A 13,090-nucleotide genomic window follows, 5' to 3' on the forward strand; every position below is an offset into this window, starting at 1 on the left:
GCGAAATGCATAACTGACCATAGATCAGTCTCTAGGGTAACATCATACTCATCCTCATGGAACACCCAATGTCCCATGAAAATGTAAGTTCATGACCACAGATACTACAGTCCTGCAAATAGCTTTGTTCCGCCCCCTACATCATTTCTGAACAGTAAGATTTGAGTTCTTACCATCAGCAATGAGAGTGAAACTTCTCCATCAATCATTTGAATTGCATGTCTGATCAACATTTTAGTTGCTCTCCCTTTTAGGTACGCTATTTAACAAATCGTCCAAGAACAGAGACTTCAGGGCCTTCTGTGGAAGCAGAGGCTGCACAAATGACAAAGCTACATAAAGTGATGAACAAAGCAAGGATCTGAAACTCAAGTCTGGTGAATGCTGTGTTGGTGTGTATTGCCCCTGCTGCTCAATAAGCTAATCATTCATTTCTCTAAGGCAACACCTTAGATGAAAGCTTTAAAATGTAAGTCTCACAAAAAAAGTAAATTTACAGTAGTTGAATAACTCTTTGGAACCAAGAAAGGAAATGTGTTTGAGATTCATAGCAGGCTGAACACAGTCCAGTGTGTGAATACTTTTCAACATCTTCAAAAGTAAATCATTACATCAACAGGGCTGAATCAATTGATCGCTGGCCCTTTTGTTATTCTTAACGCAGCCCTCCGGGACTTGAGTTTGAGTCCCAAACAGTATCAAGGCACCTAACTGACAGAGCATAGAGAGCCAGCCATGCAGGACTTCAGTAGGCAGTGGATTAAGGCTGTTTCAGATTCATCGCTCACCTAGCTAGACCTTGATTTAGCTATAACAGCTTCCTCTGAGTTTAATGGAAATGTTGTGTGTGCACATGTTTGTGTGAGTGTGAGAGAGAAGTTGCACATAGTTGGGGTCATTCTAATTAGTCAATTCTGGGGTGATTGATAATCATTTTCCTTAAATGACAGAAAGCAAATAGAACTGACCACAACAATGGTAGTGTTCGGACTTCTGTGTTTACCTGTTTGTAAGTAAAATCAATCAATAAGTGATTCTAAAAGAAACAAGGGGGGTCAGTGATTAATGTGTATAAATGGCAGAAAAACAGGGAAGCAGATTTCTCAAATAACCTAAACTGGCATAGACCATCTTTAGCCTATTAGGTGTAGAACACCCCCCCCCCTCCCCCCCCTCTCATCACAACAAGCCCTGATAGTAGAAGTAATGGAGTCAGGGTCACAAATCGCCATAGAAACAAAGTACTTCATGTATAACATCTGAACATAGAATATTATGACATATGATGAGTATACATGGTATTTTTTGACAATGACTGAGGTAAACCCAATCAAATAACTTAACAAAAAAACATACTTTTGGTTGCTCTTATTTTCACACAATTGCTGTGAATAAATGGTTTGGTAGCCTCTGAGAACCTTTTTTTTCTTCTTCAGACAATTGGACCCAATTCTAACCAACTATATACATAACATCATAAAAAAAATAAACCAAGGAGACTAAATGCCTCAGGTAATCAAGAAAATCATACACAGCAACAACCAATGTACAAAACATAAGGCATTAAACTCAAGTCTATTGAGTAAAAAGAACAAAAACAAACAAAAAAGCATAGTCTTTAGCAGAGCTCCCAAGCCCTCTATGGAATACCCCTTTGTTCCTCTTAAACCTTGAGACATTCCTGGTCAGATCCACATCAAAAGGCAGGAGAAAGGGTCTGTCATCAGAGAAGGGCCATGACGACACTGACATAACTAATCGTCATGGGAAATGTAGTTGTCATTGCTCCAATCCAAAAAGAGTTCGCTAAAACAATCGCAGCATGCATTCCTTCTCATGAACATAGATAGATACAAATCTGCAAACCTCTGTCTTGAGTCCTGAGCATTCTTCAATACCAGTATGTGAAGGAATGTTTTTTTGTTTGTTTTTTTTACTCGTCCCTGACCAAGGTCAAGTCTCAAAACTCCACACACCGAAATGATCAAAAATATGTTGTTATCATCATCACTTAAAATATTGTCAAATGAGTTTCCGATGAAATCACACAAATCAAAGCCATTGATGGGACATGTGGGGCACACCCAAAAGAAACACTCATTGTAAGTCAGAGGCAATGGGTCACTTTCTCAGCAGCAGAGGGAGTGGGGAGAAGGCAGATTAGGTTACAATCTTGTCCTTATTCAAAATAATTTGCAAGAGTATCACTGCAAGCAATTTACTAAAATAAACCTTTTGTTTTAATCCTATTTTTCGAAAAACAAAACACTTCTGTGTTTAAGGCAAAGAGCGCTGGGGGATCCTGACTGACTTCTTTCCTTCAGGCTATGTACCCACCACTCTTCTTCCCTGCTGAAGGAATACACTATAGTGTGGGAGGTCAAAGGTTTGAACTGGTATGGAAACCTCTGCATACGTACAATAATCGGGCTATTCTGAAGGATGGTCCATGTCTCCTGCCCTCCTTTGACGGAACCCCAATGGTTAAATCATGTTGTTAGCCAAGTGTCTTACATCTGCTCTACTCCCCTGTCTCTCTAACCCCCTAACTCCACTCCACTCCCACTGTGCCTGCCATTGTATCCCCCGATTCCAACAGCAACCACTGATCTCTCCTCTGGTTAGTTTAAAGTATCCCCTCTCATGCCGTGTCATAGTATCTCCTCCACTCCGTGGGCGAAGATCATGACCAGGCCAGGCTCCAGGATCATGTCCTCTCCCATGTGCTGGTTCTCACAGGCCATCACCACTACCGCCTGTTTGCCAGGGATGCGCTTAGCCACGTAGTTCTCATAGTAACGGCGGTTCATCTGCCGCGTCTCAAGTGTAGCCAGCCCGGCCGGCCAGTTCCTCTCGTGGGCGTTCTCGATAAGGTCGTTGACGATGGAGGGTGGGCAGCCACTGTCAATGAGCGAGCGCTTGATGACCGTCTGGAGAACGGCGTCTGGCGTGGAGATCATACCGCCCCAGCGAGTCACACGGGCCGGCTCTAGGGAGTTCACCCATCTGGGGGGGGGGAGAGAGAAGAGGGGGATTTGTTTTGTTATTGATTTGTTTACCTAAGTGTCTTGCATCTTGCAGCCGTAATGCAGTATGTTAAACTATATTTGCGGTGGTGAAATCATCTGTCACACCACAGTGCTTGATTATCCACTCACTCCAGAATCTCATTGTATTCTATGGTCTCCTCCAGGTTCTGCATGTTGGGGTTGGCGCTGCGGATGGCTCTCATGTACGCCTTCAGCAGCTGGATGTCCCGCTTCTGTGAAGACAGAGGTGAAATATCACACTTCACCACCAAACTCTGCGGCAACAATATAGAGAAATATAGACAGACAAACAGACAGACAGACAGAGACACTGACCTGCTCTGCTAGTTGGTGCTTGTGCTCAACTGCAGTCTTCTCCAGATCAGCGATCTTGCCCTGTTGCTGCTGCACCACACTGCGCAGGTGTTTGATGCAGTTATGGTTGGCCACCTCATCTTTGGGCATCTCCAGCCTGGGAGAGGGGAGGAAACCACTCATCATCCATCATCACTCACAGCTCCACAGTCCTATAACCCCTGCTCACAGTCACAAAACTACCACCAACTATAAACCAAAGCCCCCTGTAACCCTTACTCACCCGCAGCCCTGCTCGCACACGACTGGCCTCTTAGGGTTGTGCTCGCAGTCTCGAAGGTGCGACTGCAGCTGGTCCAGCCGTAGCACAGCAGTGCAGCCGAAGCCTGAGTTCTCGCAGGTGATCTGCAGCTTGGAAAGCATGTTGCGCATGATGCGTGGGACGGGGCGCAGGTGGGCCAGCGTCACCACGCTCCGGTCCACGGGGCATATCTGCTGCTGTGAGAACCATTGTGTGATGCAGGCGTTACAGAAGGCGTGCTCGCAGTGGGGGGCCTGCGGGAAAGAAGACAGGGAGGTCAAAGATTAGCAAGGAGGAGAGGAGGCAGGGAGAAGTTCTCGCAGTGAGGGGCCTGCCCATAACAAGAGAGGATGAGACGGCTAAAGTTTAAGGAGAGAGCTCAAGAGAGCTACAGCTGCTACTGAAAAAAGCCCCAAAATCTCCGCCCCATCAGTCCCAACATCATCCTGTCCTGACCCTCCCATTTGAGTGGGCTCTGTGCTGCAGTGCTGATCTACAGAAGAGCCCTAGGGGAGTATAAGTTAACACCACTCGTCTTCCCACCCAGCCCAGCTCGGCCAAGCCCCGGGACACTCCACACCTCTCACTCCAGCAAGGTCAGAGAGAGCACACGAGGACAATGTCTCCTCAAATCTCCCACTCTCCTTGGGAGATTTCACAGGCACACACGAAGAAGGGCATAATACAGCTTTCATCCAGGTCAGAAATATATATGGCCGATATCATGTCTATGGCTACAGTTCAGTGGGGCTGATATTGTGGATGCCAGAGTAAGCAAAATTGCTGGTCACAGCTGAGTAGATGCAATCAAACTGAATTCCATTGTCTGTCTGTGTGTGTGTGTGTGTGTGTGTGTGTCTGTGTGTGTGTGTCTGTGTGTGTGTGTGTCCACTAAAAGCAGAAAGCCAGTTATGTTCACATTCCTGTACTGCTGCCAGCACGCTGCGCAAAGTCCTTCAACAGCTCTAAATACATACATTGACTTTACGTGATGCTACACAGCCATTCTAACACCCTACTGAATAAACACACCAACATATAAATGCACACGAGTACACTGATACAATCAAACTGTATCTCTTGGTCTCTCTCACACACAGCAAAACAAACAACACTAATAAAACCCTGTATGCTTAGACCAACACACCCGGTTAGCGACAAAAGTGTTTAGCATTCCCTCCTCTGAAGGTATTCTAGGATCAGATATTGTGAGCACACACACATGCATTTAGCTATGTCTATTTTAAGCTACTCACCTCATGGTCAGGACTCTGTTTGGGAGGATCACTTTATCGGTTTGTTTTTGTAACATCCCTAAAGTTTATAGACATTTGACTTATCTTTATGGAAGGATTAAGCATCCCTCCCTAATTTATCACCTGCATCTCTGCCCAGTCTTCATGTCTTACCATAAACATAAGGCACTTTACATTTCAAAAATCACAACTAAAACCCAGACAGGACCTTTGTGCCGAGCTCATCTCTCCATATCCCTCTCTTCCTTCTCATTTCCCTCCTGTCCTGCTGTCACTGCATCCCCCTGAAAGCTGATCGCTCTGTAAGCACTCCTCTCTCCCTCTCTCCCACTCTCTCTCTCCCACTCTCTCTCTCCCACTCTCTCTCTCCCACTCTCTCTCCCTCCCTCTCTCTGCCCATCTCCTTCCTGTCGACTGTGAGGCTGTTCTCTAATGTCTGTTACCCCTTTCACCTTTTGCTATCTCTGGATATGCGTCCCAGGAGCTTCATCACAGAGAATCACATTACAAGTCTCCTGCTAAACTGTGTACGGAAATGCAAGAACAGCATAATGCCAAGCTACTGCAGGGAGAGAGAGAGGACATAACATAATGCCCGTAACATACTGTACCAAAAGGCTAGGACTGACATTTTTTGGCATGAAAGGGGCAACCTGGGATTGGTACATCCATTTTTGGACTTTTAACTGATTGATATACAGCCATTGATTCTTGGAGAATGTAACTTATAAATGCGTCATGAGCTTAGTTCAACTGTCTTACCCTGTCAGAACCCAGAACCCAAAACTCCATTGTTTGTAAACAAACACTGCATATCTTAAAACTATCATTTTGATTTCATGGATGGTCAGTCCATGCATCGATAGAGTGTTTACATTTCTCCAGGCCCATCCCTCAGATGTTTCCCAAATAGCAAGACGTTTTGTTATTGTTTGAATCCCAGATTGCCTCTTTAATCTATGAAGTACATTCAGAACACTGACATGCACTACATCCTCCATGACTGAACTGAGATTTTTCACAATGCACTGCTTCATCCATAACTGGCACTGGCATACAGTATCCCAGAGCACTGGCATGTGCTGCTCTTAGGAAAAGCATTGACCTGATATGTCAGTATGAATCCTCAGAACACTTATAACAATGGCACTTATAACAATCCATACTGACAGAAATTAAATACAATTGTTTAGAACATTTGCATGCACTGACATAGCACTGACCTGCACAGGCTCCTCTAGAACTCCACTACATATGGGGCACAGCAGGTCTTCATCCACTTCCCCTTGGAACCTGGTGACGTCGTAGCCCATGGCACATCACTGGAACCAACTACAACCTGGAACAGAGGTAACATCACTGGAACCAACTACAACCTGGAGCAGAGGTAACATCACTGGAACCAACTACAATCTGGAGCAGAGGTAACATCACTGGAACCAACTACAACCTGGAGCAGAGGTAACATCACTGGAACCAACTACAACCTGGAGCAGAGGTAACATCACTGGAACCAACTACAACCTGGAGCAGAGGTAACATCACTGGAACCAACTACAACCTGGAGCAGAGGTAACATCACTGGAACCAACTACAACCTGGAGCAGAGGTAACATCCCAAGAGAAGTGGCTATTTAGTTGAAGAGGACATCATGTATGTTTGCTGTGTGTGTAAGTTACACGTGTGTAGGTGTATAGCAGTACGCAACAGTATATGAAAGGTTACAGCCTCGGTGGAGAGAATAACAGGAAATACGAGGAAAATAGAGACTGTGTTAAAACGGCATCCAATCTTGAGTAAAATTGTTCGCCTCGTTTCTGTATATTATCTTTTCCTCTTTGTTCAATATATGTGGGCCACCTGATATGCAGACAGGAATTCTATTGCCTTTGTGTGCCATTTCCTTTCCTTCCCTCAAAGAGAAGTGCCCCAATCTTCAGCAATAAAAAGATGGTAACATTAGTATTTGCTGCTGGTCACCTATTTGAACGCTGTGTGCATTGTCTCTATGCACTGAGGTGATGCCTGAACAAGACAACACATTGCCTATTCAGCACATTGAGGAACAAACTAGAATGAATGTTCTTTTTCACTAGTCTAGGCTGTAGGCCTAACAAAACAAGCTTGTGTGGATGGTATTACCTTACAACAGTTTATTTGTTAGGGTACAATTGAGAAATTACAAGCAAAGTTACAGGCTTGTGCTTGTCTTACAACATATATTGAATCTACTTCACACCGTCCTGTCTCGTAATTTATTTCATATTGCAACAGCCAATATGTTGCTTATTGGGCACATGGGCTAACACATAGTGGCTTTCTTTTTATCCATGACTAGCGATCATAAAAAAAAGTGAAATGTTGACACTCCTTGACAGAGCCATATATACATGTATAGTCTCTCTGAATGACTCTGCTCCTTAGGTATCTGTGTGTACACTATGAACAAATCAGACGGGTCTGTCAAATGGTATCCAACTACATTAAGAGATTAATTGAATTAGCAGTGTTACTGGAGGAGTAACAAGGCTAGAGTAGCACCACCAATGCTCACACTATGGATGTAATCTCCATTGAGCTCTTGGTTTGCAGCTGCATACAGTGATGGACATCTACGCTCATCTGAGACAATGGTCCTATCAACGATCTGAAACAGTGGATTTCTCAGTTTACTCAGTCCACTGGCTATCCATAGATCCTCTGTTCACTCACCGGTGCCTTTCCTCCCGAGGAGCAGAACCCCCAGCCCTCTTCATTAAGGATGGACACTGCAGAGGCAGCTATCAGGGCAGTTAAAGCTGGGGAAGCCAGACACAATCTGGACCCTGTGGATGATGATTTCCTAGCCTGGAAATACTATAGTAAAAAATAGTAAGACTTAAGAGTAGTGTAAGCTAGCTAAGCATTTCATTTGTCTACACTGCCAGTAACGTACTAGCCAGAGTATCAACTCAAAACATGGAAACCATAAGCTGCATGATGTCAACTAAGTAGCAAACTACATATTCATATGTTTAAAGACCAAACAGACTAATGTGCAAGCAAACCAGTTGACTCACTAGCTAGCTAGCTAGGTCGTGACGTTAGCCCACACAAACTGTAAATTGCTAGCAAGTAGCTAGCTAGTAGTGGCTAGCAAAGGAGATGTCAACAGCCACCTCCAGTGAGAGCACAACCAGTATTTCGTCTAAAACGCAAAACACGTAGATTGTTGCAAATGCATGATCAGACTTAACCTGTTAATATGCGAACCAATGATTAAATAGTAGTTAAGTTGTTTGCGTCATTATATGGGGTAGCATGCCAGCACGATATCCATTTTCCCCAGATCCTTTCCTGTCGCCACATTTCCACATCCACCAGCCTTAACTCTGGCCGCTTAGCAACCAGTACGAGATTGACAGTTGACTCCACCTCTCATCGATATGATCGGTCCCCCTTCTCAGCTAAAGAGCCAATCACATTGTGCCTTTTAAACGTGAACGCCAAACAACATTTTGATTGACACTTCATTTGTCCAACGAAATGCATCAATGTACAGGTCTCTCTGACACTGTACTTGACGCTCACGAAAAAATACATCAACAACTATAATGGAGAAACCCGTTCGAGAGGGAAAAACATACTTCCGATCGAATTGATTTGTCTCATGTCCTTTCGTACTAGACAACAACGCAGTTGTAAACGTGCCTGCACGCCGTTAAGGTAATGCAATTTAACAGTAACATGGCACTACCAAAGTCAACAATAACATAGCTTAAATGTCACTGTTAGCTAGCACTATTAGCAAAACGTATAGAGCTAGCCATATCCTTCAGACCTCTGCGCTGGTATGCTGCCTAGGCTGTAGCTCTCCAGCTTATTATTATGATATTTCAATAATCAACGATGTGGGTATGTTTTTGGGTGAAAGTTTCGTTTTCTTAGAGACAGAGCTGACATATGCATGCACATCTTACAGCTGGCGCACTACTGACACACACTGTTTTCAATTAGGTGTCCAGAGAGTACCGTTTTACAGTTGGATGCATGCAGAGCATAACTTGAAAGGATGACGACTGAGACTCACGTTAAAGATATCAAGCCTGGACTCAAGAATCTCAACGTCATGTTCATCGTATTGGAAACAGGTTAGGTGTCCTCTATTTAATTTAATTATATAGCTACTGCTGATAAAACAGTAATGTTTTCATCAATTACTTCACATCAGTGCCAAAATACTAGTTTGACCTATAGATAATGCATCTGTTAATGAAATCAGAAACACCATCTACCGGTAGGTTAGATGACCCCACACAAAATCTAATGCGTAAACATGTGCACGATAGCCAAAATGTAACATGGTCTAAATGTGGTAAACGTCATTTTCGTGTGCCTGAACTAGCCTTGTGAACCAGAGAACAATTCTTGCATGAGCCATCAACTTACCTGCAAGCTGTCCTCACTCTTCCCTTCTTTGATGTGTACCCTCCTCTGCCCTTATAATGAGACATATGTATGACTGTGTTTGTACGTATCTGTCTCTAGCCCCTCTCTTTCTGATTTGTTTCCCCCTCACACCTTCTCTCTCACCCTACCTCATACAGGACGAGTGACAAAGACAAAGGATGGCCATGAGGTGCGGACCTGTAAAGTGGCAGACAAGACTGGCAGCATCAGCATCTCTGTGTGGGATGAGGTGGGAGGACTGATCCAAACAGGTGACATCATAAGGCTCACTAAGGGGTGAGTCAGACGTTGAGTCACAACGTAGTCAATGCCTCGGAAATAGACAGAGCTTGAAGCCCGAAACAGAGTGTAAAATGGATGTGGAAATCAAGTCAAGTCAATAATCTTTTATTTGTTGGTATTTGTGTATATATTGGTTGTAAGTGTTATAATGTTATAATTGTAAGTGTTATAATTTCGGAATGGTGAAACTAATATGTACACAAATACCATCAAATAAAAGCTGAGAATCTCTACTTTGAACCTAAAATCCAAACTTGAGCCAAAAGAAGAAGAGATGCTTCACTGTCCCGTTACTTACGCAAGGCACTGTATATACCACATGTCATCCACAGGTCCATATCAATAATGACATGTGTACCATGAGTCTGAATTTGGTTAGATATGTGTTATTCAGTATGCTTTCAATTTGTACCTCTACCTTTTGTTGGGTGGAGTTTGTTTTGTTTTAAACACTTGCTATTCCCCCCAGATATGCATCTGTGTTCAAAGGCTGCTTGACGCTATACACAGGCAGAGGTGGCGAACTGCAGAAGATCGGAGAGTAAGTCCTATGACATCACAATGCATGCTACACATGGAAAGCAGAAGCGATGGACGAATAAACTTTTTTTTTTTTTTTTGGTCTGGTATTAACAAAATGTTTGAGCAACACATGTAATCACATAACTGTTACTATTTTTGGACAGGTTCTGCATGGTGTACTCAGAGGTGCCAAACTTTAGTGAGCCTAACCCAGAGTACCTGGCCCAGACAAACAACAAGACGGTATGGAAATAGTTGTTATGAATGTCATGAATGTCGTGAGTGACATCACAGCATTGTTATAGTCATCTTTTATGAATGGAATGAAAAAGCAACATGAGCGATGGAAAACATCATGTATCTCTCTTTCCTAGGCACTCAATGACCAAGGAAATGCAATAAACAACAACAATAACTCATCAGCAAGCTCAGCTGGTAAGTCAACCATCTGTGGCCAACAAAAATAAAAATGTGAGTAATGAGTGAGTATGATGTCAATAACAGTTATAGCAGAATGTGAATGTGCATAGTACTTATCTAAAACAAACAAGTTCAAAGTAGAAGTTACCTGTAACCACAAATCTACAGTAGGTTAACCTACACCTAGTTCTAACCTTTACCGTGGAGATGAAGAAATAGTTATCCCTGGATCAGGGATAACCTATATACTCCAACTCTGTCCAGTAGAGTGCATCATTACAGAACATACAGATAGGAATGTACAGTAATGTGTAGAATATGTCCAAGAGTATACAGTGGCCTCTGTAATTATTATGAGCTTAAAGTATAGATTCTCAGCTTTTATTTGAGGGTATTTATTTACATTTTGGTTTTACCATTTCGAAATTACAACAATTTGTTTACATAGTTCCCCTATTTCATCGCACCAAAAGTATTGGGACAGATTAATATTAAGTCCAAATTAAGCACTCATGTTTAGTATTTGGTCACATACTGTATACTTTGCATGCAATAACTGCCTGAAATCTGTGACCCATTGACCCCACCAGACACTTGGTATCTTCTCTGGTAATGCTCTGCCAGGCCTGTACTGCAGCTATCTTCAATTGTTGTTTGTTTTTAGGTCTTTTTGCCCAAATTCTTATTTTAAGGGGAATTAAATGGATGTTCAATTGGATTAAAATCTGCAGATAGACTTGGCAGTTACAAACTTTCCACTTTTTGGCCTGGAAAAAATCCTTAGTTGCCATGGAGTTAAACTCCTTAGTTGCTATATGTTTGGGGTCATTGTTTAACTGTATGATGAAGCGCCTTCCAATGAGTTTGGAGGCATTTGCTTGTACTCAAGCAGATAAGATGTTTCTGTACACTTCAGAATTCATTCTGCTGCTGCTGTCAGCAGTTACATCATCAATTAAGACAAGTTAGGCTGTTCTATTGGCAGTCATACATACCCTAATCATAACACCCCCAACACTATGTTTCACAGATGAGGTGGTACAGTATGCTATCTATGCTAGCTATCTATAGCTTCATAAATTACTTTATCTGCAATGTTGTGAAGACACATCCCTGCTCCCCAAAACCTAAAGTTACAAACTCCCCCCTGATTTGCCACCATGTTTCCTTCTTCCTCTTGATAGGTAATGAAACTACCAATGGGAATGGTGTAACTTCCCAAGGTTCCACCAATCCCCAGCAAGGAGGGCGGGCTGGTAATGTAATTGGCAGCAGAGGAGCAGCCAATCCTGGACTAGGAGGGACAGCTGTCAGCAATGGAAAGGAGACAAGACGCTCAGCTAAAAGATGATTGGTGCAGAGGGTAGAAAATTGCATCACTCTCCAGGATATTCAAATGATGAGACACACTACCACTAAAGACTCCTCTTACATTTTTCTTCAGGATAAACCCTGTAATTATTGTCTTCGATCTATATTTTATATGTATTCTCAGTTTCTGGACTGAAATGACCTTGATGACCGTTACTCATATATACTGGGGTTACAAAATTGTATGTTATTTCATTAGTTTACAAGGAATATAAATATCAGGACAAATTGTGTGACTAAAATAATGCATTACAATTGCTCTTTTTTACAACGCTGAGATGCTTGGTGGGAAGCCATAATGGGTTTTCTAAAAGGAGGATAGGTAGGGATTTCACCCTCAGTATTTAAAGTGTCACAAATGTTTGCCACAAATCAATGTTTTTTTTTAAATGCACTCACTGTTTCACATGTTTTCCATAAGATGTATAAAATATAAAAGTACTCTTTTAATTAATGTACCACAGTTTGTAGACTCTTTGTGTACATCTGACAGAACACAGCATGCATTTTGATTTGGTGGTGTCAAGAGAAATTATAAGCATATATTAAAACACAGAGTCAGAGAATAATAAGTGAGAAACCACACAGTGAATAGATATTAAGCAATAGCACTTTATTTAAACATAACCAATCCTAAGCCACAACACTGAAAGACAAGACTCATAGGCTGCAGCATACATTGTATAAAATTGATCAAGTTTGAATGCCTTGGTTTGTTAAATTTCTCCTGTAATGTCAGAGAGGTCAATGCAGATTATGTTATTTTACTCAAATCATTTATCATGTATTTTATACATGTATGTAACATGTTTGTAACAAATAACCATTCACTAGCACACGTACTGATATAACAAGGCAAAGTGCTTTCCAGGATTGCATTGTCACAAAATCATGAACGAGTTGGAGATTTGTTCAGGGGTGGGGGTATTTGTGTGTGTCTTTAAGGGCATCTAAACCCCTAGGGTAGGATATCTAGTGTATCTAAGATGTTGAAGGTAGATTGGGCAGGGAGGAGAGAGAGGGAGGGAGGGGTTTGTAGTAGTGGTATGACAGAAGGTCTAAAGTTTTTTGAAGGCTTAAGGCTGGATACGATAAGATTTTCCATCACACATGAATACCACATGCATCATTTACCCATCACACC

At 42.4% G+C, this 13,090-nt stretch overlaps 2 protein-coding genes across 5 annotated transcripts; one reads left to right on the forward strand and one right to left on the reverse strand.

Annotated features, from left to right (window-relative positions):
• Window positions 1-1,227: 1,227 nt before the first annotated feature.
• On the reverse strand, window positions 1,228-8,267 carry LOC310803437 (E3 ubiquitin-protein ligase NRDP1-like). 4 transcript variants are annotated; one of them, XM_083668189.1, is made up of 7 exons: window positions 8,139-8,267; window positions 7,615-7,758; window positions 6,125-6,240; window positions 3,628-3,899; window positions 3,366-3,501; window positions 3,159-3,262; window positions 1,228-3,006 (listed from the first exon to the last, which is right to left on the reverse strand). In XM_083668189.1, exons 3-7 carry the CDS (start codon window positions 6,212-6,214, stop codon window positions 2,652-2,654), a joined length of 957 nt encoding a protein of 318 aa, XP_083524315.1. In that variant the 5' UTR covers window positions 6,215-6,240; window positions 7,615-7,758; window positions 8,139-8,267; the 3' UTR covers window positions 1,228-2,651. The 4 variants fall into 4 exon arrangements, with proteins under 4 accessions (XP_083524315.1, XP_083524317.1, XP_083524318.1 ...); XM_083668191.1 differs by having other exon boundaries at window positions 6,125-6,499; XM_083668192.1 differs by lacking the exon at window positions 7,615-7,758 and having other exon boundaries at window positions 8,139-8,255.
• Window positions 8,268-8,469: 202 nt separating this feature from the next.
• On the forward strand, window positions 8,470-12,398 carry nabp2 (nucleic acid binding protein 2). The gene is made up of 7 exons (XM_083667910.1): window positions 8,470-8,607; window positions 8,899-9,032; window positions 9,489-9,627; window positions 10,103-10,174; window positions 10,320-10,398; window positions 10,530-10,590; window positions 11,760-12,398. The coding sequence occupies exons 2-7, from the start codon at window positions 8,954-8,956 to the stop codon at window positions 11,924-11,926; spliced, it is 597 nt and encodes a 198-aa protein (XP_083524036.1). The 5' UTR covers window positions 8,470-8,607; window positions 8,899-8,953; the 3' UTR covers window positions 11,927-12,398.
• Window positions 12,399-13,090: the final 692 nt, after the last annotated feature.

Source organism: Argentina silus (genome assembly GCF_951799395.1).
Source record: "Argentina silus genome assembly, chromosome: 4".
Classification (NCBI taxonomy): Eukaryota; Metazoa; Chordata; class Actinopteri; order Argentiniformes; family Argentinidae; genus Argentina; species Argentina silus.

Bases quoted from the DNA above. Each gene is read 5' to 3' on its own strand.
- LOC310803437 (XM_083668189.1), bottom strand. From the start codon at position 6,214: ATGGGCTACGACGTCACCAGGTTCCAAGGGGAAGTGGATGAAGACCTG. The intron at 3,900-6,124 runs GTCAGTGCTATG...TCTTTCCCGCAG, and splicing joins TTCTAGAGGAGCCTGTGCAG to GCCCCCCACTGCGAGCACGC. The intron at 3,263-3,365 runs GTCAGTGTCTCT...CTGTCTTCACAG, and splicing joins AGCACCAACTAGCAGAGCAG to AAGCGGGACATCCAGCTGCT.
- nabp2 (XM_083667910.1), top strand. From the start codon at position 8,954: ATGACGACTGAGACTCACGTTAAAGATATCAAGCCTGGACTCAAGAAT. The intron at 10,399-10,529 runs GTATGGAAATAG...TCTCTTTCCTAG, and splicing joins CCCAGACAAACAACAAGACG to GCACTCAATGACCAAGGAAA. The intron at 10,591-11,759 runs GTAAGTCAACCA...TCCTCTTGATAG, and splicing joins CTCATCAGCAAGCTCAGCTG to GTAATGAAACTACCAATGGG.